This window comes from Crocodylus siamensis, chromosome 8 (genome assembly GCF_052110815.1).
Source record: "Crocodylus siamensis isolate JL-2025a chromosome 8, ASM5211081v1, whole genome shotgun sequence".
Lineage (NCBI taxonomy): Eukaryota > Metazoa > Chordata > Crocodylia > Crocodylidae > Crocodylus > Crocodylus siamensis.
The window spans coordinates 12,399,080-12,423,475 of NC_143402.1; the positions used below are offsets into that span (position 1 = coordinate 12,399,080).

The following is a 24,396-nucleotide window of genomic DNA, read 5'->3' on the forward strand; positions in this document are numbered from 1 at the left end:
CAGTCATGCCTGCTCAAGCATTTTTATTCTCCTTTTTGAAATACTCACTCATAAACCCCTCTAGTCTTGTATATGATTCAGTATTTGTTGTTGTTACAAAAATTTAAAGGGGATAAGTATGTTTTTAATGACTTTTCTCCATGTAGAGTCACTGAATCGGAATGGCTTACTGAAAACCATTTTCCAGCTATAATTTGCTCTTTAATCCGTCATCTAGGACAGTGGTCTCCAAAGTGGGGTGCGCAAGACGATCCATTGGGGTGCAGGAAGAAAATATTAGAACATCTATCTATATTAATTTCTTTCTTATTTTTTTAGATAAAAAAATAAAGCTTTACTAATATATAATATAGAGATTGACACTGGCGCCCTCACTTGGTCCGTATGTCAGATAAATAAATATACATATATTGGGGGTGCTAGCTCAAAAGCTTTTTACTGATAGGGGTGCGCGATCAAAAATGTTTGGAGACCACTGCTCTAGCACACGGGTAGGCTTCCCCCAGCACTGGTACCAGTGTGGCATGAGAAGGCATTTTGCCTGATACTCGCACCTTGGGGAAAGGGCTGGGGCTGCGCTGCCACAACAAGGATCGGGCCCCTCGCAACTCCCCTGGTGTCTGTCCCTGGCATGCCAACATGTTAAAAGTTGAGGTTGCATGCGTTTTTGGCACCTTGTCCGAAAACATTGCCCACCCCTGATCTAGCATTTGAACTGGCAAACACTATTACTGTGTACTGGTTTCCCTTGCTTTATGCTGTACATGTGTTCCTTGAAAATCATGCTTAACTCGAATTCACGTAAAGGGAACCCACTTTACAATACAACAAATAGGGTACGTTCCAAGACCTGGACTGCACTGACCCCCAGACCCATTTCTACTGCTTTTACAAGACAATTTTGGTACTCGCCAACAGCAAACAGTACACACAACCACAGGGTACTATCACAGTGGGGATGGCAGCTGCAAAAATACGTGTTGCGGACAACGAGCGAGGAGCACAGAGCTACACAGAGAACTGTATTTTGGTGTGTGTCATTCTCATAATGCACTGCACCAAGCAGCTGACTGTGGGCTTCCACCACACTGATCACATAAGAGTGAATTTACCTCGCATATAATGAATTTTTGGTATAGAAAGTGTCATCGCATAAGAGTGAATTCGCACATACAGAACCCGCGTAAAACGAGGGAAACCTGTATCTGTAAATAAAGGACAAGAAAGTTGAATAAAATGCTCTCATTGAGGGGATGAGAAGAATTCTAAAGTGGCTTTATGAAGTTCGTTAACTAATTTAGTGGTGAAATACTTGAATATTTCCGTGGCAATGTATCTTGGCATTTGATCATCCAGATGAATTAAAGCTCTTCTGAGTAAACATGTGTTGCAATTCAGATGACATAATAGCCATCAAAGCATGAGGAAAATCAGAGCTAATAGTATAGTAAACATTACGGCATTTAATTAATTATATGCCTTAATAAAGGTTAATAAATAATGATGTTTGAATAGCTCTTGTTTGCTACAGTGGTAGTGACCGTGCTTTTATTTAAATTTAAGTGTACAGGATGCCTTAAAGTGTAAAGGAGAATTAAGTAAAATAATCATACTTTTTCCATATGTATATGTAAGTGGTAGTAGGGTGTTGGTTTACTTTTATCATAACTCATTTATTTGCATCTTTCTTACATCAGATAACTTTTTTTAATCAGTCCTCATTTTTTTTTTAACTTTTTTTGTAGCTATGAAGCTGATGACTGCTTTAGTGAATGTGGCATTAAATCTTAGTATTAACATGGACAATACACAACGGCAGTATGAAGCAGAGCGAAATAAAATAATTGGGAAACGAGCAAATGATAGGCTGGAACTCTTGCTACAGAAAAGGAAAGAGGTCAGAGCAATTGTCAATATTTCTAGCTACTGTGTTTTATGGACCATTGGAGGGAAAATGTTGATGAAATGACAAATACCATTTTTTTTGTCCTAAGAACTGTTTTTTGGAAAGGGAGTTTTCAGTCGTTTGGGGCATGTCTTTTGTCAAAGGACCGTGGTAGGGTGCACCCCACTGCACCCTGTGATGGATGTAATGTTGCTATTAGTGAGTGCTGGGCATGCACCGGTAAAATTGCTTAGCATTGCACATTACATCTATTTTGGGTGGTAGCATGTAAGCAGTGGTAGTGGCATGCTTCATTGCTGTGGTCCCCAGTGCAGCCCTTCGTTGAAATTTTTTTCCTTTCATTCTTTCTTTCTTTTATCTTTAAACCATACATAATCAACTCTGCCCAACAACTTAAGTCTGTTAAATGCTGAGCACATGTTTCTGAATATTTAGCTTTTATAGGAGGCGGCAGACATAGGCTATACATGCAATCACTTGTCAAAATTCAGTTGTTGCAGCCTTAATAAGGTGAATGAGGAACAATGTAATTTTGGGCACTATTTGGGATTGGGGTATGGAACTTTGCATATATTGATTAAAGGTTCAAATTGAGGTCAGTTTCGTAGTATCCTTTCAGTGCTACATTTTTCGAAGATAAGGAGGATGTTATCTTAGTGTAGTAGATGTTTTTTGTGACATGGACACCCATCTCAGAAAAAAGTTTTTGGAATAATCTTTTCCATGGAAGTTAACTATCTTGGGTCAAAACTGAGGCAAAGTTGGGAACCTAAAAACTACCTCTATCTCTCTCCCTTTCTGTAGATAGGGAATTTCACCAAGGTACTGCTGTCAACCTAGCACACTATTCATGATCCCTAATTAACTTCTTTTTTTAATTGTAAGGAAAGCTGTTAAATCTATGAAATAATCATCCCACCTGTTTAGAATTAGCACTTCAGATTATTAAGCCAAGCATTTTGGATTGCTTTTTTACTTAACTACAATTTATTTAACTTATTATGGAAATAAACATTACCTGTTTTTCAAAGGCGTACATCATGAAGGTCTCATCTTTTGAACAGTCACACATATGAGCAGTCCCACTGAATTCAGTGGCATTACCATATGTGTTTCCGGGATCAGTGCCTAACAGCACACAGGAGAAAACAGTGTAGGAATCAAGGCTTTCTCTAGCTTATTTTGTTGCTCCATATTTATTTGGTTTTTAAACCTTCTCTGTGAGGCTTTCTTAGCTTGGTTTAATTTATCCATTTTTTGTTGTTGAAAGTATTAGTTTGAAGGCTGTTTTCATTTAGTGCTTGTGTGATTTCAGTGCTTATTTAATCATACTGTATGCCAAAATACTCTGTAATTTTCCTTTTTTATCTCATCCTTTTGTTTATATTTATTTCATCTTGTAATTCTTTTTCCTTTTATTTTGCTCTTCTTCCTGAATGTAATCTCCCCCCCCCCCAACCCTCATACCACACACTATATATGCTTCAGTGGGTTAGTGTTACAAAAACTGTACCCAAAGTATGCCAGCTGCTTTTCCTAGCCAACCTTTACCATAGTTAACTTTTTCTTTTTCGTTTGTTCCCTTGTTATTTAAGAACACACCTGTCTAGGGAACTTTTTGGATCTCAATATAAGAGGTTCTCTGTTTTGTATCTTTTGATGGACCACTGGAGGAAAATGGTCCCTGGTATCTCTGAGTCTGTATCTGGGTGATGTCATTTACAGCGCATACAGACTTTGTCTGCTGCATCAGTGTGGCTCTGACTTTCCTCATTATCTCTGCTAACCCATTCCACTTTTTTACAGACCTTTGCCTGTGATGCAGCAGAAAAATAACTTGTTTGCTGCTCTGTCATTATTCAGTTTTCCTTCAAGCCTCTTAGCTGACTTTTTTTTTTAAATCTTCTTTGCAGAATTTAAGCTTGTGATTCTTTTCTTAAATCTCTACACTTTTTGGGTTTCTTTTGGGTACTTCTGTGTGTCCATACCTGGAATGATACATCTCCATCTTTTCTAAGTGTTATACTCTTGGAGGGGTTGTTGGTTTATTTTTACCGGACTCATTGGATTTTCCTGTCCTGACCAGTCAGGTGATGGGCAAAGTGATAAAACCAGTAAAATTCAGAAATTTAATCATAGCATGATTATGGAGCCTCTGTGAAACCTCTCTGTTTGTTTAATCTCTTGTAAGATGATTCACTTGTATGTTTAGCCTATTATCTTCTCAGGGTAGGGAATGGTTTCCCCTTTTTATAAAGCACCTAGCATTCTTTGGGCACTATTTTAATAATACTTGTCCATTAAAGCGTATGAAGTGTCTTAGAGAGATGGATTACCGTTATTAGGCTTAAACTGGTATTAATTATACAAAGCAATTAGTTGTTCTTGTCAGACAAAGTTGATTGGGCAAAATGTGTTTACTGAAGGCTAGATTGCTTGTGTAGAAGAGAAGGAAAAACCCAGCCCCCCCCCGGTCTCTGTAATAGTTATTGACATGCTACAGTATTTGACATCTGTTAAATATTAAATTGTGATACTGAAAATGTGGTATTTACAAATACTGCAGAATAGGCTTAACTACCAAAATAATTTTGAATCTGGTCTGCAATTAAATCTTTCTTGTAAGATTCATGAATGAAACCATATTCACAACTGGTAAAATACTTGGATTATTTTGTCTAATAATATCACTTAGCATCTATGTACTATATTCTTTTTTCAGCTTCAGGAAAATCAGGATGAGATAGAAAACATGATGAATGCAATATTTAAAGGTGTTTTTGTGCATAGATATCGGTAAGTTTGCTATTAAGTAATATGTGACTTTGTGAACTTCTTGTAGGATTGGTTTTAAGTCCTTTTAATCATGTAATTTGATGCTTCTCTCTTGCAGAGATGCAATAGCTGAAATAAGAGCTATCTGCATTGAAGAGATTGGAATTTGGATGAAAATGTACAGTGATGCCTTTCTTAATGACAGCTATTTAAAATATGTGGGTTGGACTATGCATGATAAGGTAAGCTGCATGTTATAACAATGCTGTTTGCTGCCGTGAGTTGTGGAGAGAGAAATCGGTCCACCTCGTTTCAAATTATTAGGCTCAAAATAGAATTTAGTTTTTGAGCAGAGGGACCAATGAAACTTGAAGTCAACATAATCAGACACTAATCCCATAAAGACTTTGGCACCAAAGGTTCTATTATGGTCCAGTGCCAAGCAGCAATATATTTAGGTCGCCCTGTTCTATATGAGTATAGTTCATACTGGTCATCTTTTTTTTACCAGTTTGTCTAGATTTTCAAAAGTGAATGGCAATTTTTGTATACCATGGTCTAGATTGACACCTATAAAAGGGGCTGACTTCTCAAAAAGTTGGCTTTCTAAAGGAGGTATTAGCTGTAATGAAACTATTTTACCATGTATAGTTGAAGCTGGGAAGTTTGTCTTTTGGGGTGTGGACAGATTTTGAAACACTTTTGGAAGCATTTCAAAACAAAAGGGTCAGCCAGAAAATGCACACACAGCCACTGTCCCAGCCCCAGCTGGAACTTGCTATGGGCTATATGCAGATGCTTGCTCTGCTTCCAGGATAGAGAAGTAGGTGGGTTGAGGGATCAGAATCCATGCTCCTTTGCTGGCTGCAAGGGAGTCTTTCTGGGGTGGGGGCAGCAGTAAGGGCACAGAAGTCTAGTAGGTGTCTGGTGGGTTGGGGTGCTGGGGTCTGGAGAAGGGGTCAGCTGTGGGGCAGGGGAGCCTGTGGAACAGATGGGGCATCCTACTGCTGGGATATCCAGCTCTCAGTTTCCTAACCTCTGCTCCCCTCCTCTCCAGGAGCAGTGAGGCATTGTGGAGTTGGGGGCTGGAGTGGTGTAGGTTCCAGGTTCCGTGCAGGCCTGGAGATCTGGATGGGCAGGGGAAGGGGGTGTCAGAGCAGCAGCATGCAGCAGGTGCTACCTAGCCATAAGGTTCTCAGTGTGAGTTACCAAGCTACCGTGCAGGGCAACCACTGCAGGGACCCCAGTGTCAAGCAGCCAGAATCTCTTCTCTCCCATTGTCCTCCAGTGGAGAATAGAGGTGATTTTGAGGCTGGAGCACTTGTAACCTGAGGGGGAAGGGGGCTCTGGGAATGGTACCTGGTGGTTGGCCAGCTAGCAGGCCGTCATCCCTCCCTCACCTGTGGAAGGGATGTGGAGCAGAGCCATGTAGGATTTTGGAGGACCTATGGGTGTCCCTGTTATCATCCAGACATAACGAGAAGTGAAACATTCCAGAATAGCACTTCATTTCAAGAGATGCTATTTCTGGAGAGTTTCAGCCTCTTTAGGGTATTTCAAGAGAGCATGTACGTGTGTATAGCTGGCCTGTTTGGAATATTTCAATGGCATTTGAAACTGTTTTTGATTGTTATGCCTATAACCCAAAGCATACAGAGTACAAACTGTGCTCTGTAGTCTTCAGCTTAATTGTTTCACATTGTTTATACTGTGCATACACACGTCTTATTTGCTTAGTCTATAAAGGTGCCTTCTGACTTCAGACCAACGTGGCTAACAACCCCTCTCACTCAGACAAAAACATACCGTTGACTAATAGTACTTGAGAGCTATGGTAATGATGCCAATCAAGTAATAATATTCTATAACGTAACTCAGGGCCTAAGAACTGAACTTTGTTTGACTAAGTTGAATTTTAGAGGGGAGAATTGTTTATGCTTTGAAGATTTAGAGGCATGGCTTTTAAAATTGATTTATTTTATCTTATTTTAGCAAGGAGAGGTAAGACTCAAATGTCTTACTGCTTTGCAAGGGCTTTACTATAATAAAGAGCTTAATTCCAAATTGGAACTCTTTACCAGTCGATTCAAGGTTAGTATATTTTGGTATTTTTTTCAAAAAAACCTGAAAATTTAAGCTTTCTACAATTCCCTCCCCAACCCCAACACTTAAACTAGTTGATTTTTTATTCCTAGGATAGAATTGTGTCTATGACTCTGGACAAAGAATACGATGTTGCAGTCCAAGCAATAAAATTACTTACTCTTGTTTTACAGTAAGTACATATTTCTTACGTCTGCTATAACTTAAAAATATGCATATGAGCAAAAATGGTGGTTTAATATTAGATCATTTTAGGCAGAAGATAGAGGTTTGTTTTATTCATCATGTGCCTGAACAAATTATGGATTTAACAGTGTTTCTTGTAGTCAGAGCATCAACCCAATCTTGCTTTCTACTGGAGCTAGAAATACAAGGTTCTTTTCTTTTTTTAAGCTCTCGTACTGGATCTCAACCTTTGTAGTATATACAATATTGGGCAGTAACTTAAAGATGTTGAAGGTTCCTTTGACTCCTTTTTCTTCTGCTCTGTTATTAGACTTAGCAAGTTTTTGTTTTATCTTCCCAGGAGTAGTGAAGAAGTTCTGACGGCAGAAGACTGTGAAAATGTCTACCATTTAGTTTACTCAGCTCATCGGCCAGTAGCAGTAGCAGCTGGGGAATTTCTTTATAAAAAGTAAGCGTAATATATGGTTAACTTTTATGTTGATCACCTTTCTTTAAGGACAGTATTCAGCATTTATTAATATCAAGGATATTGTTTTGCTTTTTAATTGGGAACGGAAAATTGTTTTTAGTAAAGTATCGATGCAAGATGCTTGTGTATTAAAATATGGTATCATTGTTAGAGTTACTGCATTGTTCATAAAATGGCAATGATCAGTAGTAATGAGAGCTACATTTAAAAAAACAAAACAAGACAAGACATTTTGACTAAACACAGAAGAATCCAGCTCTGTCACTAGCTGCTATCTGAACCCTGCTACACTAGAGCCCTTAGGCTGTAAAGACCTCCATATGAAATATTCCAGAGAATTTTAAAAACACTTTTTATAAAATGTCTTATGTTTATAATGTAGCATACACGCAAAGCCTACTCGTGTAGGATTTCTTCAGGGCCTTTCTCATAGTTTTTACACCTATGCTATGGCTGTCCCAACTAAAAAAGTGAAGAGAGAGGACCTGGGCAACTATAGGCCCATCAGTCTTACCTCTGTCCTTGGGAAACTCTTTGAGAAGATCCTCGAGGAGCACATCTGTGATGGGCCGGCTTCAGGGATGTTGCTCAAGGGCAACCAGCACGGTTTCATTAGGGGCAGGTCATGTCAGACCAACCTGATTGCCTTTTATGATCAGGTCACAAAGGCAATGGATGCAGGTGTCGCCATGGACATAGTCTTTTTAGACTTCAGCAAGGCCTTTGACACCGACTCCCACCCCATCCTCATTAAAAAACTAGGCGACTGTGGCATTGATGCCTACATAGTCAGATGGATTGCAGTTTGGCTCACGGGTTGTACTCAGAGGGTGGCGGTAGACGGGTCATATTCGACCTGGGGGGAAGTGGGCAGTGGAGTCCCCCAGGGCTCGGTCCTGGGGCCCGCGCTGTTCAATTTCTTCATCAGCGATTTGGACGACGGGGTGAATTGCAACCTGTTTAAATTTGCTGATGATACCAAAATTTGGGGTGAGGTGAGCATGCTAGTAGGGAGGGAAGGACTGCAACAAGACCTGGATAGGCTACAGGAATGGGCTGACATAGGATGCGTTTCAATACTGAGAAGTGCAGGGTGCTGCACTTAGGCAGTAGAAACCAGCAGCACACTTATAGAATGGGAAACTCCCTTCCTGAGAGCACGGAGGTAGAAAGGGATCTTGGAGTCATTATTGACTCCAAGATGAACATGGGCCGACAATGCGAGGTCATGGTTGGCAGGGCTAACTGGACCTTGTCGTGCATCCACAGGTGCATCTCAAGTAGAGCCAGGGAGGTGATCCTCCCCCACTATGCGACGCTGGTCAGGCCACAGCTGGAGTACTGCGTCCAGTTCTGTGCGCCCCATTTCAGGAGGGATGTGGACAACATTGAAAGGGTCCAGAGGAGGGCCACCTGCATGATCCGGGGACTACAGGGCAGACCCTACGTTGAAAGACTGCAGGACCTAAACCTGTTCTGCCTTCACAAGAGAAGGCTGAGGGGGACCTGGTGACTGTCTATAAACTCACTAGGGGGGACCAGAAGTGTTTAGGGGAGATGCTGTTTCCCCTAGCGCCCTCTGGCATGACGAGGAACAATGGACACAAGTTATTAGAGAGTAGATTTAAATTAGACATCCGCAAGAACGACTTCACAGTTAGGGTGGCTAGGAGCTGGAACCAACTTCCTAGGGAGGTGGTGCTGGCTCCTACCCTGGGGATCTTTAAGAAGAGGCTTGATGACTACTTGGCTGGACTCATTTGAGCCCAGTCTTTTCTCCCGCCCAGGCGGGGGGCCAGACTTGAAGATCTACAAGGTCCCTTCCGACCCTACTTCTGTGATTCTATGAAATCATGCTAATCTGTGCATTGCACCCCGATTTTTGTTTATTAAATATAAGGAAATATATATATCATGTCTGAAAGCAGAGATTTTATTTTCTGGATGTACCAGGAATCTGTTTCTTTACCTCTCATCCATCTTATTTGGATGAGAGGTAAAGTTCTTTCTGGCCCTTGCTACGTTATGTGTATTATTCTAATTGACTGGTTCATTAGGCAATAAAGTTAGGTTAGCCACACATGCAAAGTAATTTATCAGATGATAAAAATGACAATCCAGCTATGAAAAGAGCCAACCAGCCATAAAGTTAGTGCTTGAAAATGTGTAACAACTCTATACCAGGTTTCTGTCCAACTTTTAATTTGAATGTGTAACAGGACCCTCTGTAGTCTTGGTATATGTACATGCCACATCTTGTGCTTTATGCTGCTCATGTAGGCATCCATTTTTTCTCCTTTCTGAGTAAAACCATTTAAGGGGCTATAAAATATCTATCCATCAATTTGTAATACTGTAAAGCAAGGAGATTTGACTTTGGCCTTTAACAAGCTGAGAGGGAGGGCTGTCTTCTGGCTCCTCTATAATGTATATTATGTTGTGGCCTTTGCTGGGATGGACAAGTGTGTAGGCCAGATATAGAAGAGTAAGACGTGGACACACAATACGTACAAATAAAGATAAAATTTCACTCTGTTCTGTTAATGTACTTTTAGAACTATTGCAAGGCAGTAACTGAGCAGAGGTTACTTCTGTTATGCCCTCTTAAGTTGTCTATAAACTTGAGCCGTTTGGTTTCAGAGATCATAAAAATGGATTAACCTATTGGACATATTGTGGTCTGTCTAGAGAATCAGTGCCATAAAGACTTAGACCTAAATTTGGCAAAGACTGTGATACTTGCCCAAATTTAAAACACAATGTCAGGGATAAATCGTATGTTTAAAGCTGCAGTAGTCAAGTGCTTGAAGAGGAGCATTTGCCAAAGCCTGTGACTTGGATTCCATGCCACAAAGGAACTCAGTAGCCATTTTTAAAATTTACAGAGCTGCCAGTTGGAACTTAAGGTATGCTTTTTCAAAAGCCTCATTACTAGTTTGTATAGAGGCTAGGTGCTTGTTCCAGGAAAAATACCTTTTGCAAAACATTTTACTCAGAAGCTATGTTGGAGGCTAATCTCAGAAAAGTAAATAGCAGAACTTCAGTCTTTATGTCTTCATTGCTTCTTATTATCTTCTACAGAGGGTTCTGCAAAGGGCAGTTTTATGAGTAAGGAAGCAAGACTTCATTCCTGTTCATGAAGTGTGCAGATATATACTTATCTATCTTTTTCTCTTAAAATGTTGTGGTTGCCCTAGGATCTGTCTAAAGGACCCAGTGAAATCAAAATGAAGTAAATGTAGAACAAATCTGAAAGTAGCTGATTTGAGAAATCCTCCCCTTCTAAATATAACGTAGGTCCACACAACAAAACATTAAACATTTCATATCCAGACACTTACGTGTCCGACAGTGATTGTGGCAACGGTTATGAAGGATTAAGTAGGTTTAAAACAATTTTTTTCTTAGGCTTTTCAGTCGCAGAGATCCTGAAGATGATGGAATGTTGAAAAGAAGGGGGAGGCAAGGTCCAAATGCAAATCTTGTCAAGACATTAGTGTTTTTCTTTCTGGAAAGTGAAGTAAGTTGAATTTCATATTTTTTCTATATCACTTGAGAGATTCATTCTTTCTTGAAGCATGCCCATATTAATTTCTTTATATCATGTTTCCTTGGGAAATGACATACTCATTCTGTATAGTGTAACACATCTTTTGAATGATCTGTAGAGTACAACAAACCAGCTTGACCATGCAGACAGCAAGTCTGAAGTCTGAAACAGTATCTGAAATATTTCTCTTTCTATAAGAGCGTCAACAACAGGATGAATTAAAAGTTGCTCTTTGGGGACCATGCTAATATTGTATAAAAGATTTATTATAACAAAATAAAATCAAAAGTCACCTACAAAAAAGTTAATGTAGTACAGAAGATGCAAATTACAAAATAACCCAACAGAGTGAATTAAGCATCTAGTCTATTCTAGAAGGTGGTTAGTGCCTCGTGTAAGTGAAAAAGAGTTAATGGTGCACTTTCAGGTACAGACTTAGTCAGGAAAATTAGGGGCATAGTCAGTGTGCGCTCACATACAGGTTTGAATACAGACTGATTTTACAGTTTGCGTTCTGCTGCTTTAAACTCTTTCCAGGCACCCCTGTTGGTGTTTTAGCAACTTTGGAGTCAAACACAAAATAAAAATACATTTTCATACTAGCTTTGCTTTTAAAAGTACTGCATTTAATATTCTGTTCAGCAGTATCTCTGCATGCATCTGTCACCGAGTTAAAAATATGTGCGTGTTCTGTACTGGCAAGGGAGGCTTATTGTTGTATAGCTACTTTCATAGATAACTGTCCTGTTGACTGAATATAATTGTGTTGTTTTCTGGGGTGTTTTTTTCAGTTACATGAGCATGCTGCGTATCTTGTGGATAGCATGTGGGACTGTGCAACAGACCTCCTGAAGGACTGGGAATGTATGAATAGTCTTCTATTGGAGGAACCACTCAATGGGGAGGAGCGTAAGAGATTTCAATATAACTTATTGTCCCAACTAATATGTAATTTTTCAGTATTTGGTATACTTAAGTTCCTCAAACTAACTTACCTGAACTTCAGCTTAATTTAAGCAGAGTAGAAATAAATTTAGGTACTTTCTATCCAGATTACTGAGAGTGATTATTGTCACAGTATAGCCCATAATAGCTGAAATTACAGCCTCTTGGAGAAGATTTTATTCATACCAGAATTTTAATTCTTGAATTTTGGACCCACTGTTCCCTTTACTAAAGTTTTATAATACAGCAAAGAATTCTGTGCTCTTCAGCAAAAGATAAAAATATTTTAAAGGACTAGTTATCTTTGAAACAATGGATTTTCCATATTCAGTTACAAAGTCAGTTACTGATGCTAGCCTGGAATAATAAATAATGTGTGCATGCCTCCTTGTTTTTAAGACAGAAAGTGTTTAAACATTGATCTCCTGTTCATATGTATGTTACTCCACACGCCCCAAAATGGGAGCCTTGCCAGCTGCAGCTATGCTGTGGCTGCTGGCTGGGCTCTGCACAGCAGGATCGCTGCTGCTCCAGCCCTGTCAGGCCCCCAGATAAGGCTGCTAGGGCCAGAGCCCAGTGCTGGCCCCAGCCTCCCCTACCCCACCCAGGGTAACCTGCCACATGCCAGAGGGTGCATGTCACAGGCATTCCCAGGGAAAGCTAGCAGTGGCCCAAGGTGCGCCGCTGCTACTTGCCCCCAGGGAATCGAATGTCCATGCACATGTGGGCGTGGTTGTGAAGGCAAAATTTGGTCCCAAAATGCTCATGTGTCAGTGGACATCTAAATCTAGCTTAAATAAACCTGGTAATTAAAGTAAAATAATTAAAACTATATGTAGGAGGACTGTTGGGGCGGTGGGGGAAACAGAGGTGGCAAGGGCACGCAACCTGGGGCCTGAGCTGGAGTACCTGCCTACACTACCCCCAGCTCAATTCCAAGACAAGGGGCTTTCTTTCCCTATGTTAAATGAGGGGGAGGAAGAGGGGAGACCTCATCTTGGCATTGAATAAACACAGTATTTTGCACTACTTCTTAAATATCCCAACATCATTTCTTAAGTAGTCTTGTATGATGCAGTCCTCTAACCCTCCTAAAAAACTGTTTCCATTAACATTTAGTTCCTGCCCTCTTCCTTCAGACATTTTGCCTGACTTCATAATGCTACAGATTAACTCTGTACACAGTGCAATTAAATTATAATTAGCATTAGTGATTGATTATAGTCGCAAAAAAGTTGAGAAATTAAAATTCCCAAAGATCTTTGGTTATAGAGATAATAGAAAAGTATAAATAACACAGTTCAGTAATAGTTTAAAATTGCTATCCCAGTGCCTACTGTTTGTTCCATGGCGATTTTCCTAAAAAGAATGAGAAGACTTCCGGTTCTTCTGTAGCACGTCATCCTCTGTAAAAGCAGCAAGAGGAATTGTAGTTAGATCGGTTAATTAAACAAGCTTGATCCTTGGACTTAATTAAACAAGGCAGTCCTTGGACTTGCGACAAAATTGGCACGTGAAAACTGTGTCTTAAGTCGAAAAGTTGCAACCCAGGACCGATTTTCCCCCCCCCCCGGAAACAATGTTATAAATGGGGCATTGGTTCCTGAACCAAGGCCTGATAGCTTATTTTCACCAAAAATAACCCAGAATTTTGTACTCAGTCAATTATAGATGAGTAATATAGCTATGTTAATGTATTTATATTGTAAATAGCAATCGTATTGCTGTGGAAGGACTTTGAGATGACTTTGCTGGACTTTTTGAAGGGCTCTTGGCTGGAGTCTTCTCAGGAGTCCTGGCTGCAGGTTTTTCTGGAGTCTTGTCTGCTTTCTTAAAGAAAGTGTCCAAGGAAGTTTGGACAGGTGTTCTCTAGTGAACTTGTTCGCTGGCGTGGTGTCGGGTTAAGTGTCATAAAGTTGAAACTGATGTCAGAAAGTTTAAACAGGGTGTCAGTTTATAAAGGTTGTAAGTTGAGGACTGCCTGTAAAGAAAAAGGCATGCGCTTCTACATGATAAAATTGTAAATGCTAATGATAAGGGTTTCTACGCTTAGTTTTCCAGGAAGCCTAGACTCTACATACTGTGCTTGTGGGCCAATATGATAGTCCATCGGGGGCCAGTGTAACCTCTTAATAGTAGTGCTGTTGAGGACTCCCTTTTTTCTGAGTGTTTGGATAACAAGCCTGTGAAAAGGAGTATTAGTGTGCCAATTGTCTTAGTTCCTTCCAGTCACAGTGGAAAGCCAACATGAAACCTCAACCATGTCTTTGGACAAGAATTTGTAGGAATAGGCTATTGCATTGTCCCAGGTGTGCTATTTGAGAATAGGAGTGCTTGTCAAACCTATGGACATTTATATAGATCTGGATGTTCAGATGTAGCAAGGTAACAATGTAGGGCTTCCATCTTCTGCTTCATGAGAGATGTTCCAGTACTGTGAACTTAACGTTAGCATAAAGTTAGTAATATTCAAAGAAACTGACTTGTAGGGTTTCTTTTAAAAAGAATTTTATTAGACTTGCTCTTTAAACGTAAGAGCTGATCTGTCAGGATCAGTGCTATCAGAGTTGTATCATCTGTCTCCCGGGGGCTGCTTATTCTTCCAAACGCACCTTGTGTCAGTATCCTTAGTGGGGGTGGATACCATCCCAAGGGTTTGTACCATCAAGTACGCTGTCTTACAGAGGACAAAGCAGCTAGATGCTCCAAGAAAGAAGGTTTTCTTCTGCCACGATTGCAGTTGGGGACATGCTCACAGGTGATCGTGTCTGGAGAACAGGCATCTGAGAGAGCAAATATTTTGCCTCGTCACTGATAAAACATTAGAGAGAACCCCTTTATTGCTAAAGGTCAAGTACTAGGGTACCCTGGAGGCTTCTGTTGTGATGCTTTGTGCTGTGTTCTAGAGCTCTTGTATCCGCAGGTAGCTTGAAACAAAAATTATAGTTAAGGGCATTTGGATTTCCCTCAGAAACCAGAACGAGGATGTTAATTTTAGGTTCGAATAAGTCTGAGGACAATAGAAAATCATCTCCAGTTTTGTCCCACAGGGGGTGGTGGGTACAGGGGGGTAAAGCATTAACTACCACATAGCAATGCCTTTCTAAGTAGGCTAGTTTATGCATTATAGTGATCTAAGCATGTCTGATCCAAGCATGTGCTTGATTGAGACACAGCTGCTTCAGTACTTCATGCATTTTCATCTTAAAATTCTGTTGAGTAGCTGTTTGGTGCTCTGTTTGTACTTGTGAAGTGTTCTTTAGATCTGGTCTCTAGATCAGCTGTGCAGTTTGCTGAAATAGTCTTTAGCATCCTTGCTATGTTTGCCATTTGCCAAACTTCCAAGAGTGGGAATAAGCAGAATCCCATTGAGGTATGAAATGTAACCAGAGTTCTTTAAGATGAACCCAGTCCGCCTTCCCCTCTTAGTCTTCTTTTAAATGTTGGACCTGAGTTTAGTGTTGGAAAGAATGGAGATGACAGCCACTCCGTAATTGGAGCTGCGGTGGAAGGAGGAACAGAGGTTGTGAGAGTGCTCTAGTTAGAAGGTTCCGCTGTTCCAAACTGTACCACTGATCCCAAACCGTACCACTGATCCTTGTAGGGTGAAGAGGTAATCTTGTAAACCTCTGGTTACGCTTGAGTAACTCTTGATCTCTGTAAAAATGGTTCTATAGGTCAACCTCAGAGCTACTAATGTACGTGCACAAAAGTACCGGTGTTGCAGGATCAGGGCTTTGGCTTATATTTTTTGCTGATATGTAGGGTTTTTGGTGCTTTTCCTCTAATTATGAGAAGATAGTAAATAAGACAGACTGCACATCTTTTTCTTTTTTTTTTTAAATTTCAGCTTTAACGGATAGACAAGAAAGTGCACTGATTGAAATAATGCTTTGTACAATTCGACAAGCAGCTGAATGCCATCCACCTGTGGGAAGAGGAACAGGGAAAAGGGTATGTGCTGCAGAGAGACTATTTAAATCTGTAATTTTGTATTTTAAATATTTTGTTCACAATATTTTGGTGTTCACATCTTTCTACTGCACTTCTCTTAACAGTTTCAATACTTGATTAAGCTAGATGAAAATTGTTTTGTCCAGTACATGTTTAGAGCATAAGAAACTGTTCTTGCTTACAGAAACTGAAGAAATGGCTTTTCTGAATTTTATGCATAACCAACACTTTGCTGCCTCGTTTTCACATTAAACTTCGTTACACTATTTAATACATTTTCTTAAACTGAATATACTTACGCCCCTGTTTGAGAAACTACATCTCTTGTTACCACAATCCTGAAAGTCATTTCTGTTTCATAGATTTCATAGACATTAGGGCTGGAAGGGACCTCGGAAGATCGAGTCCAGGCCCCTGCCCAAAGGGCAGGAAGTCAGCTGGGGTCATAGGATCCCAGCAAGATAAGCATCCAATTTACTCTTGAAGGTGTTCAATGTAGGTGCTTGAACCACCTCTGGTGGCAGGCTGTCCCAGACCTTGGGGGCTCGGACAGTAAAGAAATTCTTTCTTATGTCCAGCCTGAAACGGTCTTGCAGTAGTTCATAACCGTTCGACCTAGTCATCCCTTGGGGCGCTCTGGTGAACAAACATTCCCCCAGATACTGGTGGTCTTTGGTTTGCTCCTTTGGGTTTTTTCAAATGAATGTATCCCTAGTATCTGTTCAGGGGCTGATACTGCTTTCTATCTGAGGAGTGTCAGGAAAATGAGGGAGAAGGAAATGGTTCGTGCTTTTTTTGAAGTATGTAAACCACAACTTCCTATAGTTGTCTGTGACCGTGACCATGTTGCTACGTGTCTGTGTCTCTTCCCCCCCAATCTCAAACACTAATTTCAGTGAATGGGCAATTGTTGGAAAGGTGCGTCTGCCTAGCCGGTCAAATGTGCGTTTACAAATTCATTTGGATTAGAAGACTGAATTGTGTTTATAAAACAGGAAGAATGTATAAAAACTATAATCAGACTGACAGACTTCGTGCTGAATTTTTTTGCTACCGAGTGGTAAACTATCATAGACTACTCTGAAAATTGAAATGGCAATCTTAGTGGCATTTTGTGGATCGTGCATTTTCTAGTGGAAAACTTAATTGTCCAGATTTTAGGGTGTTTGCTGTGAAGCAAACTCCCCGAAGTAAAGTGACTGACTACTTTAAAATTTGACTTAAGTGGATATCATTTTAAATATTAGGATTAAGTCAGTCTTTGAAGACTCCAATGCTTTATCAAGTCCCTAAAAAATATGAAACGATACTATCTAAGATTTTTTTTTTTTAGTTACAAAATTTTATATCAATAATTTAGGTATTGACAGCAAAGGAAAAGAAAACGCAGTTAGATGACAGGACAAGAATTACAGAGCTCTTTGCGGTGGCACTTCCTCAGTTATTAGCAAAAGTAAGTTTAATTTTATTTGGACTTTGTGGTTGTATATTGTAAAAATGATAGCCAAATGGTGTATGTTTCCAAAAGTCTGTATGTCATTCAAACTGCTATGTGTTAGAAACCTTTTTTCATTATAGTTTTTAATAGTACCTGGATCTTATGCAGTTAATAATATAGCGGAAGTATAAAAAAATCCCAGAAACCATTTCATTGATTAATTAATTAATTATTTTTGTTAATTTGACAGTATTCTGTGGATGCAGAAAAGGTCACCAACTTGTTACAGTTACCGCAGTATTTTGATTTGGAAATCTATACAACAGGGCGATTAGAAAAGGTAAGGTATCGTAAAAATAAAATTTAAGGATGGAGTAAAAGACCTGTAGTATCTACCAGTGTAGATGAGGCCTTATCTGGTTATTTTTCAAGACTCTTTGAAAACCTAGGTTTGACTTTCTGAGTTTTGAGGGCTGTTTACGTTGTGACACAATGTAGTGCTTTGCAGAAATGTCTGAGCCAGCTTGTTCAATTTGAACTGAACTATGAACTTCATGCTTTGGAGAAATATCTTTAGAGTAAATTGTTCTTGCAGTGCAAATACTTAATAAAACATCAGAGTGGCATATAAGAGATATGTGTATAGTTCCATAGTTGAAAGTTTTACTAGTGTGTTATTTGGAGCGATTTCTCCTCCTCCTTCACAAATATGGGTTATACCTAAGGTATATGACTCAGCCTTGTGCAGTACTGCTTCTTTTCAATAGTGGCATCCACTGGAACCATATTCGCACTTCACGTGCCTTTGCAGATGCCTAGCTGGTGGTGTAAGTGACGGGGCAGTTCTGCCTTACCACCTAATTCATTTTTTATGTTGAGGCTGCAGAAAGGAAAACAAATTGACCATTCTTAAAAAAATGAGCACTCTTACTGTGTAGGGTTATATATCAGAATGCTACTCTGCATGTTACTCACTTTACAAAAGATTCTTCAAGAATAGGGAAGCAAGACCAAACCTGTCTTGTCTGAGAAATAAATGCAGCTTTCTGCTGCTGATAGTCCACATAGATAGGGAGCAGATCAGTTCAATTCTGCTGTGGCATGGCAAGTGGTTGCTCAGTGTTCTGCTCTTGAGCATAACCTCTCAATTTCCCCACCTCTTGGTAACTTAGGAGAGAAGAAGAAAAGAGCCAGGCATGGAATTCTTTCTTCATCCCAACTAAGGGCCTCAATTTTTTCTCCAAGCTTCATTCCTCAGGAACTGTAACTCTGGCTCTAGTGCTGTGTGTTCAGCAGTGTTGAGTTTTGCATATGTTAAATTTGTAGTCTTCACCAAGTTCCAACTTAATTTGCATACTGATGCAGATTGCTCCTACTCTGAAGTTGTCTAGAACAGTGCTTTATGTTTTATATGATACAATCATAGAAGTAATAAACCGGCATAAAAATCTTGCTGCTACAATTGGAACATTATTTTAATGAGCCTTTTATAAAGTTGTGATTTTACTTTTGTAGCATCTGGATGCCTTACTGCGACAGATCCGGGATATTGTAGAGAAGCACACAGATACAGATGTTTTGGAAGCGTGTTCTAAAACATACCATGCACTCTGTAATGAAGAGTTCACTATCTTTAACAGAGTTGATATTGCAAGAAGTCAGTTAATAGATGAATTGGCAGACAAGTTTAATAGACTTCTTGAAGACTTCCTGCAAGAGGTATGTAATATATATATGACCCTTATTTTCTAGTCTTTTAACACCTTCACTTTCTTGTTGCCTTACTGGTAGGAAGTCAGGCAGAGTGACACTGTAAAGAATAACTCATTCAAAAAGGAATGGGCTTTCACGGGCAGCAGCCTACTTCCGCAGATGCTGTGTTGCTGCCATAAAAAGCTCATGCCTCTCTGAACCGGTTAGTTTCTGAGGTGTGCCACTCTGTCCTGACTTCAGATGAACAAGATTAACATTTCTGTCCTTGCTGTCTTATTGCATGAACTGTCAAGTAAAGGGAATTACATTCCCTCTAGTTGGGAAACAAAAACTTGAAAAGTAATTACGTCATCACCATATAACCTGAAAAGATGAATATTTAGTGACTACAACATGCAGCAAACCAAGCCAGTTTGTATGATATTAAGTTACAGGTATTTCTGCCTACTCTTCTACTACAATTAAAATATTGGTGGGGTTACAAGCTGCTTAAAGGGGGTTTTTTGTTTGATTTTTTTTTCTTTTTTTTTTCTTTATGCAAGTTATTTTATCACTTCATTTTATATAAAGTGTAATTTTTAAATGACCGAGTTCCAAAATTCACAGACTTTGCAAGCAGCTCTAGTAACTGACATCCATGCATTATATATTATGTTGTATGTGGTCTTTTTTTATTTGTTTGTAATAAATTGCTTATAATACGTTAAGCCTAAAATCACTTTTTTCCGCTCATTTCCATGTTTAGATAATGATCCTGTTCTACTGTTGTTCAAATAATAGTGGAAGATAAACACGGGGGGCATCAGTGTATTAGTTATGGTATTTGAAATTATGGTGGAGCACTGGAAGGATGTATAAAATACTGGAATTGTTTCCCAAGAGGAGTGGTGGGAGTTCTATTTCTTTTAGTGTTTTAAAAGAGAAAAGAACAGAATTGAGTTTTTTTTTTCAGAAGTGTTTCAATCACCACCACAGAAATGCAGCCGTATAACATGATGACAAAATCCCATCCTTGAAAATAAGCTAGGATCTTAAGTCAGTCTTTTTGAGTTTTTACTTCTCGCATGTGCTAACGATGAGAAGAACTTCAGTTGCCAGTGGCTCTTACTGTAGAGTCCTCACCGCTGTTCTACCGTCTGGTTAGCTCACGAAGCTATGCTGTAGGATCCTTCCTGCACCCCCGTTTACCCTCTTAGAACGTATTCCCATGGGCGGGAACATGCATTTCCCTGGGGACAAACCACAGCACAACGTGTGGCGCTGCTGCTTGCCCCAGGGAACATCTGTGCCACGTGTGCTCAGCAACTGTGCTGGCCACAGCAGTCTTACCTGAGTTCCTGGAGCTGCGGCTGTGGTGATCCTACAGCAGGGAGCCTGGCTGGCAGCTCCAGTTCTGGGTGGCACGTGCTGCTGCCACATGCCCCACCCTGTTTTCTTTAGGTGTCTTTTTTTTTTTATCTGGGATATCTGTGTCAGGAACATCCCCCCTTGCAAATTGGCAGTGCAAGGAACGCCTGCACATACAGCGTATGCAGTATTGCAGACAACTCTGCGGCACTGCATGTCACACATTCACCCACATCTGGACGCGCCCTTAGAGTCCCAAACGTTTGTGCCTATCTCATGGAAGCAGGCAGGAAACATGCATACAACTCCAATTAACTTGCTTTCTAAGGAAAGCTAGAGGGCAAAGTACTAGTAAGTTGCAAAAGTGGCCACTCCAGGAGAAATACAACCCTGGAATAACCAAGGTTAAGTCATTCCAAGGAGTATTTCTCCTGGAAGGCTGAGTGTCTACACTTTCTCCCAGGTTCACTCCCCTTGGGGGTTAGGGGAAAAGGCTCTTGTGCCGCCTTGAGACTGGGGTGACCCCAGTCTTGAGATGGCATGGGAACCAGCTGCTTCTGCCTCTCTTGTAGACTTTTGAGGGGAGGAACAGCTACCAGCTCTCCCCTGGCTTCTCACGCTGAAGTTCCTGGTAGGAAAAACTTTGCCACACCGTTTCTTCCGCTTGGCTGCTGGGCACTGGGAAGTGAGTGGCAGAGAGCCTGCTTCTCAAGCCAGAGTACTCAGTGTGAGGAGGCTGCAGGGGCTTTGCCAGTTGCTGAGTGCAAGAAGCATCTCTTTCCCTTTCTGACTTTCTGTTCCCCACTCCCTGCTGCTCAGTCTGGGTGGGGAAAGCTTCCCTAAGCATGGCTAGCTTTTAAATCTCTGCCTCCACCACACAGCTCTGTGGCAGGAGAGGGAAGGGGAAGCCAACAGACAGGGAAGTGGGCTCAGGGAGGCTCTTCCTGGGGTAGTGAGTCACAGCCCCTGCCCATCCTCATACTGGAGTCCCAGATATGTGGAGTGGGCAGGGGGTTTGCCCCATTGCTCCGACTACTCAGCTCCCCATACTGGGAGCTGAGCAGAAGGAGCTGTGCTGCAAGACCCCTGCCTGCTTCTCTCACTTGAGTCTCAGGAGTAAGAGACAGGCGAGAGTTTGCACCACTGGTTCCTGAGACTGGGAGTACAGTGGAGAACAGCCTTTGCACCACTGCTTCTCTTTGCTTCCCTGGTCTGGGTGGTGAGGAAAGCAGCACGGCACAGCCCCCTGTCTTGGGGAAAGGGCTGTGGGCTATGCCTCATTTCCCTTCCTTTCAGTCCAGTTGGGAAAGGAGAGCAGCCACCTGTGTTTTCTGCCTCTTTCTTAAGCCAGACACTGCTCTGCTTGGGGGAGGGACTGGGAACTTTCCCCTAGTACTCTGCTCCTGAAGACTGCTTCTCCCCACCCTGTTGGGATGGCACGAAGAGCATGAGAGAGCGGGTGGCTGCATACTACATATCTGTTCTGCTCTCTCTTCCTAGAAGGATTTTTATCGGGGAAATTTTCCAAGAAATTTTACCCAGTAGAAACAAATGTCTGTACCCTGCCTGTTTTGGTAACTGAAGCTAGTGTACTGACCGTTTGTAATTAACCATTTGTGTGAATTGCCATGTGAGGGATATACAGGTTTTAGGTTGGCCCATGGAACTTTTCAGGGGTGAATCAGGGTGTGTTGCTAAAAGGTTCAATCGACAAGTTTTGTGTGCATTTTTTGCCTAGGTTGAAATACTTGCTGTATCAATATTGACCAATGAGCCATCTGCTCCAGTATCTATTATCTGACAGTGGCCTCTGCTGGACTCTGCAGAGAAAATTGAAACTCCTCTCGAGCATACTTCTGTCCAGTTAGGCTAACACTTCATGTGGCAAACTTAAATAACTTTATCTGGTTACTAGTTTCCCTGAAATGAGAAAATTGATAGCTGTTATACCATATCCTAGGTGTTCTGTATCATGTAACTGAACTTCTAGCGTATGTATGTATGTATGTCTTTGAAATCATTCAAAAATGTTGGTTTCTTCATATTGACGTTGCTAACTTTGCTGAAAACTTCCTTGTATATAAATTACAGGGGGAAGAACCTGATGAAGATGATGCTTATCAGGTCCTATCAACATTAAAAAGAATCACTGCTTTTCACAAGTAAGTGAAATGTATGCTGAAAATCTTGCTTTTTGCATTCGTATGCTGGTGTACTAAATTGATCACGTTATAATTTTGTGTGGAACTTCTGTTCTGTGTAGATAACATGCAGATATGTGTGATGATGGCAGACCTCAAATAGAAGATGAATCGATTGTATTTACAGCCTATATTTTTACAAAAGTGTACTTATTTCTTACTGGCAAGTTAAACTGATTTTTTTTCTGTGTTTTTCATGCGGACACTTGAAAGCAATGTGTTTAATAAACATCAGATTCCAGAATTAGTGTAAAAATAGCTATTCATTTTGTTACATTTTGTGTGTTTTTTCTCCTGTTGCCAGTGCTCATGACTTGTCAAGATGGGACTTGTTTGGTTGCAACTACAAGTTATTGAAAACTGGGATTGAAAATGGAGACATGCCCGAACAGGTTTGTAATTAAAATGTGAATTTAAGTTCATCAGTGACTATGGCTTGTCACTGTCCTTACTGGTGTATTTGTCTAACTCTCTTCTATCTTTAATTACAGATTGTTATTCATGCACTGCAGTGTACTCACTATGTAATCCTTTGGCAGCTAGCAAAAATTAGTGAAAGCAGCTCCACAAAGGTATGTCTTGCTATCATTGGGTTAGCAATTTAGATATTTGCACTTAACCACAGGGCCATTCCTCAGATACCTGATTAAAAAAAATTAGTTTTCATGAAATTCTGCAAGATTAATTTCCTGTTGGAAACTACAGCATGTCTAGGAATTTTTTAAAACCCCCTGGTTGCTGCATGAAGAGGAAAAGTGCTGGGTATGCTGCCCCAAATCATGACTGAGAGTGCTGACCCTTCTTTAAAGCCTTCTGGAATTCTTGCACAGGGCAGCAGTTGTGGTGGGAGGGGGTGGGGGGGTATAAACTTTGGGTTGGTTAGTGTTGTCATGTTGGAATTGCATTGTATTGGGTTTTCTTTTATTGTGTTGCCACAAATACATTAAACCTTTATCCAGAAATTTATGCTCTGTTGAATTAATGGAGAGGAACCAAAAGAATTCTTTTAAAGTTAACAGCAGTTGAATAACCCTCTAACTCCTTGCTGAAAGTTGTCAAATGAGACATTATATTGTCTGTTTCCTTTTTCTAATGATACTTCAGACTATCAGATATATTAGACAAAATTTTGAAAAACTTCCTTGGCAAAATAGAATGCACAATTTCTATTTCATTTTTTTTGTATTTATTTTTATTGAGCATTTTATGTAAATATAGATTTCTGAGAGAGCATATGATATTCTTCATTAAAAATGTAAAACTTCATCTGTTTAATCACTCTATAAAATGCTTTATTTTAAAGGAGGACCTTTTACGTTTAAAGAAGCAGATGAGGGTGTTCTGCCAAATCTGTCAGCACTATTTGACCAATGTAAACAGTGCTGTCAAAGAGCAGGTTAGTGACTGTCCTTAGCTGTACTTTTTCATAATACTTTCAAAGCTGTTTAAAAAAAAAAAAGTGATTCTGGTGTCGCCAGCATAGGTATATGATGCACACAGAATGAATGCTTGATCTTGGTGGCTCTGCTGCTTGGAAAGTCATGGGTTTGGCGAATTGCTCTATCTGCAAATTCTTCACCTTCCAAACCCGTGAAGATAGGGATGTGTTTGCCTCTTCGGCAAATTGTTGTAATCGGCCTCACGGCCAGGACATCTTGCACGCACCTCGAGAAAACCCAGAAGCACTAATAACAAATTTGGATCTTTTATCTTGGGTGAAAAATATATCCTATGTTCAGACCTGAGATCCTTCTACTTCATGGAGTGTGGATCATCTCAGTGCCTTGGTCAAGAGGATGGGGCGTGGGG

The 24,396-nt window shown here is 40.4% G+C and overlaps 1 protein-coding gene across 3 annotated transcripts in view; it reads left to right on the plus strand.

Moving 5' to 3' along the window:
* STAG2 (STAG2 cohesin complex component) overlaps positions 1-24,396 on the plus strand; it is a 118,199-nt gene that overhangs the window by 73,611 nt on the left and 20,192 nt on the right. For all 3 annotated transcript variants that reach the window (XM_090059318.1, XM_090059320.1, XM_090059321.1), the window contains exons 8-23: positions 1,746-1,897; positions 4,629-4,702; positions 4,800-4,923; positions 6,674-6,772; positions 6,877-6,956; positions 7,311-7,418; positions 10,848-10,959; positions 11,781-11,898; positions 15,785-15,888; positions 17,249-17,341; positions 17,577-17,666; positions 18,842-19,045; positions 22,478-22,548; positions 22,892-22,979; positions 23,079-23,159; positions 23,891-23,983. In XM_090059318.1, the coding sequence (XP_089915444.1) occupies positions 1,746-1,897; positions 4,629-4,702; positions 4,800-4,923; positions 6,674-6,772; positions 6,877-6,956; positions 7,311-7,418; positions 10,848-10,959; positions 11,781-11,898; positions 15,785-15,888; positions 17,249-17,341; positions 17,577-17,666; positions 18,842-19,045; positions 22,478-22,548; positions 22,892-22,979; positions 23,079-23,159; positions 23,891-23,983 (1,691 nt within the window). The remainder of the gene's footprint in view (positions 1-1,745; positions 1,898-4,628; positions 4,703-4,799; positions 4,924-6,673; positions 6,773-6,876; positions 6,957-7,310; positions 7,419-10,847; positions 10,960-11,780; positions 11,899-15,784; positions 15,889-17,248; positions 17,342-17,576; positions 17,667-18,841; positions 19,046-22,477; positions 22,549-22,891; positions 22,980-23,078; positions 23,160-23,890; positions 23,984-24,396) is intronic.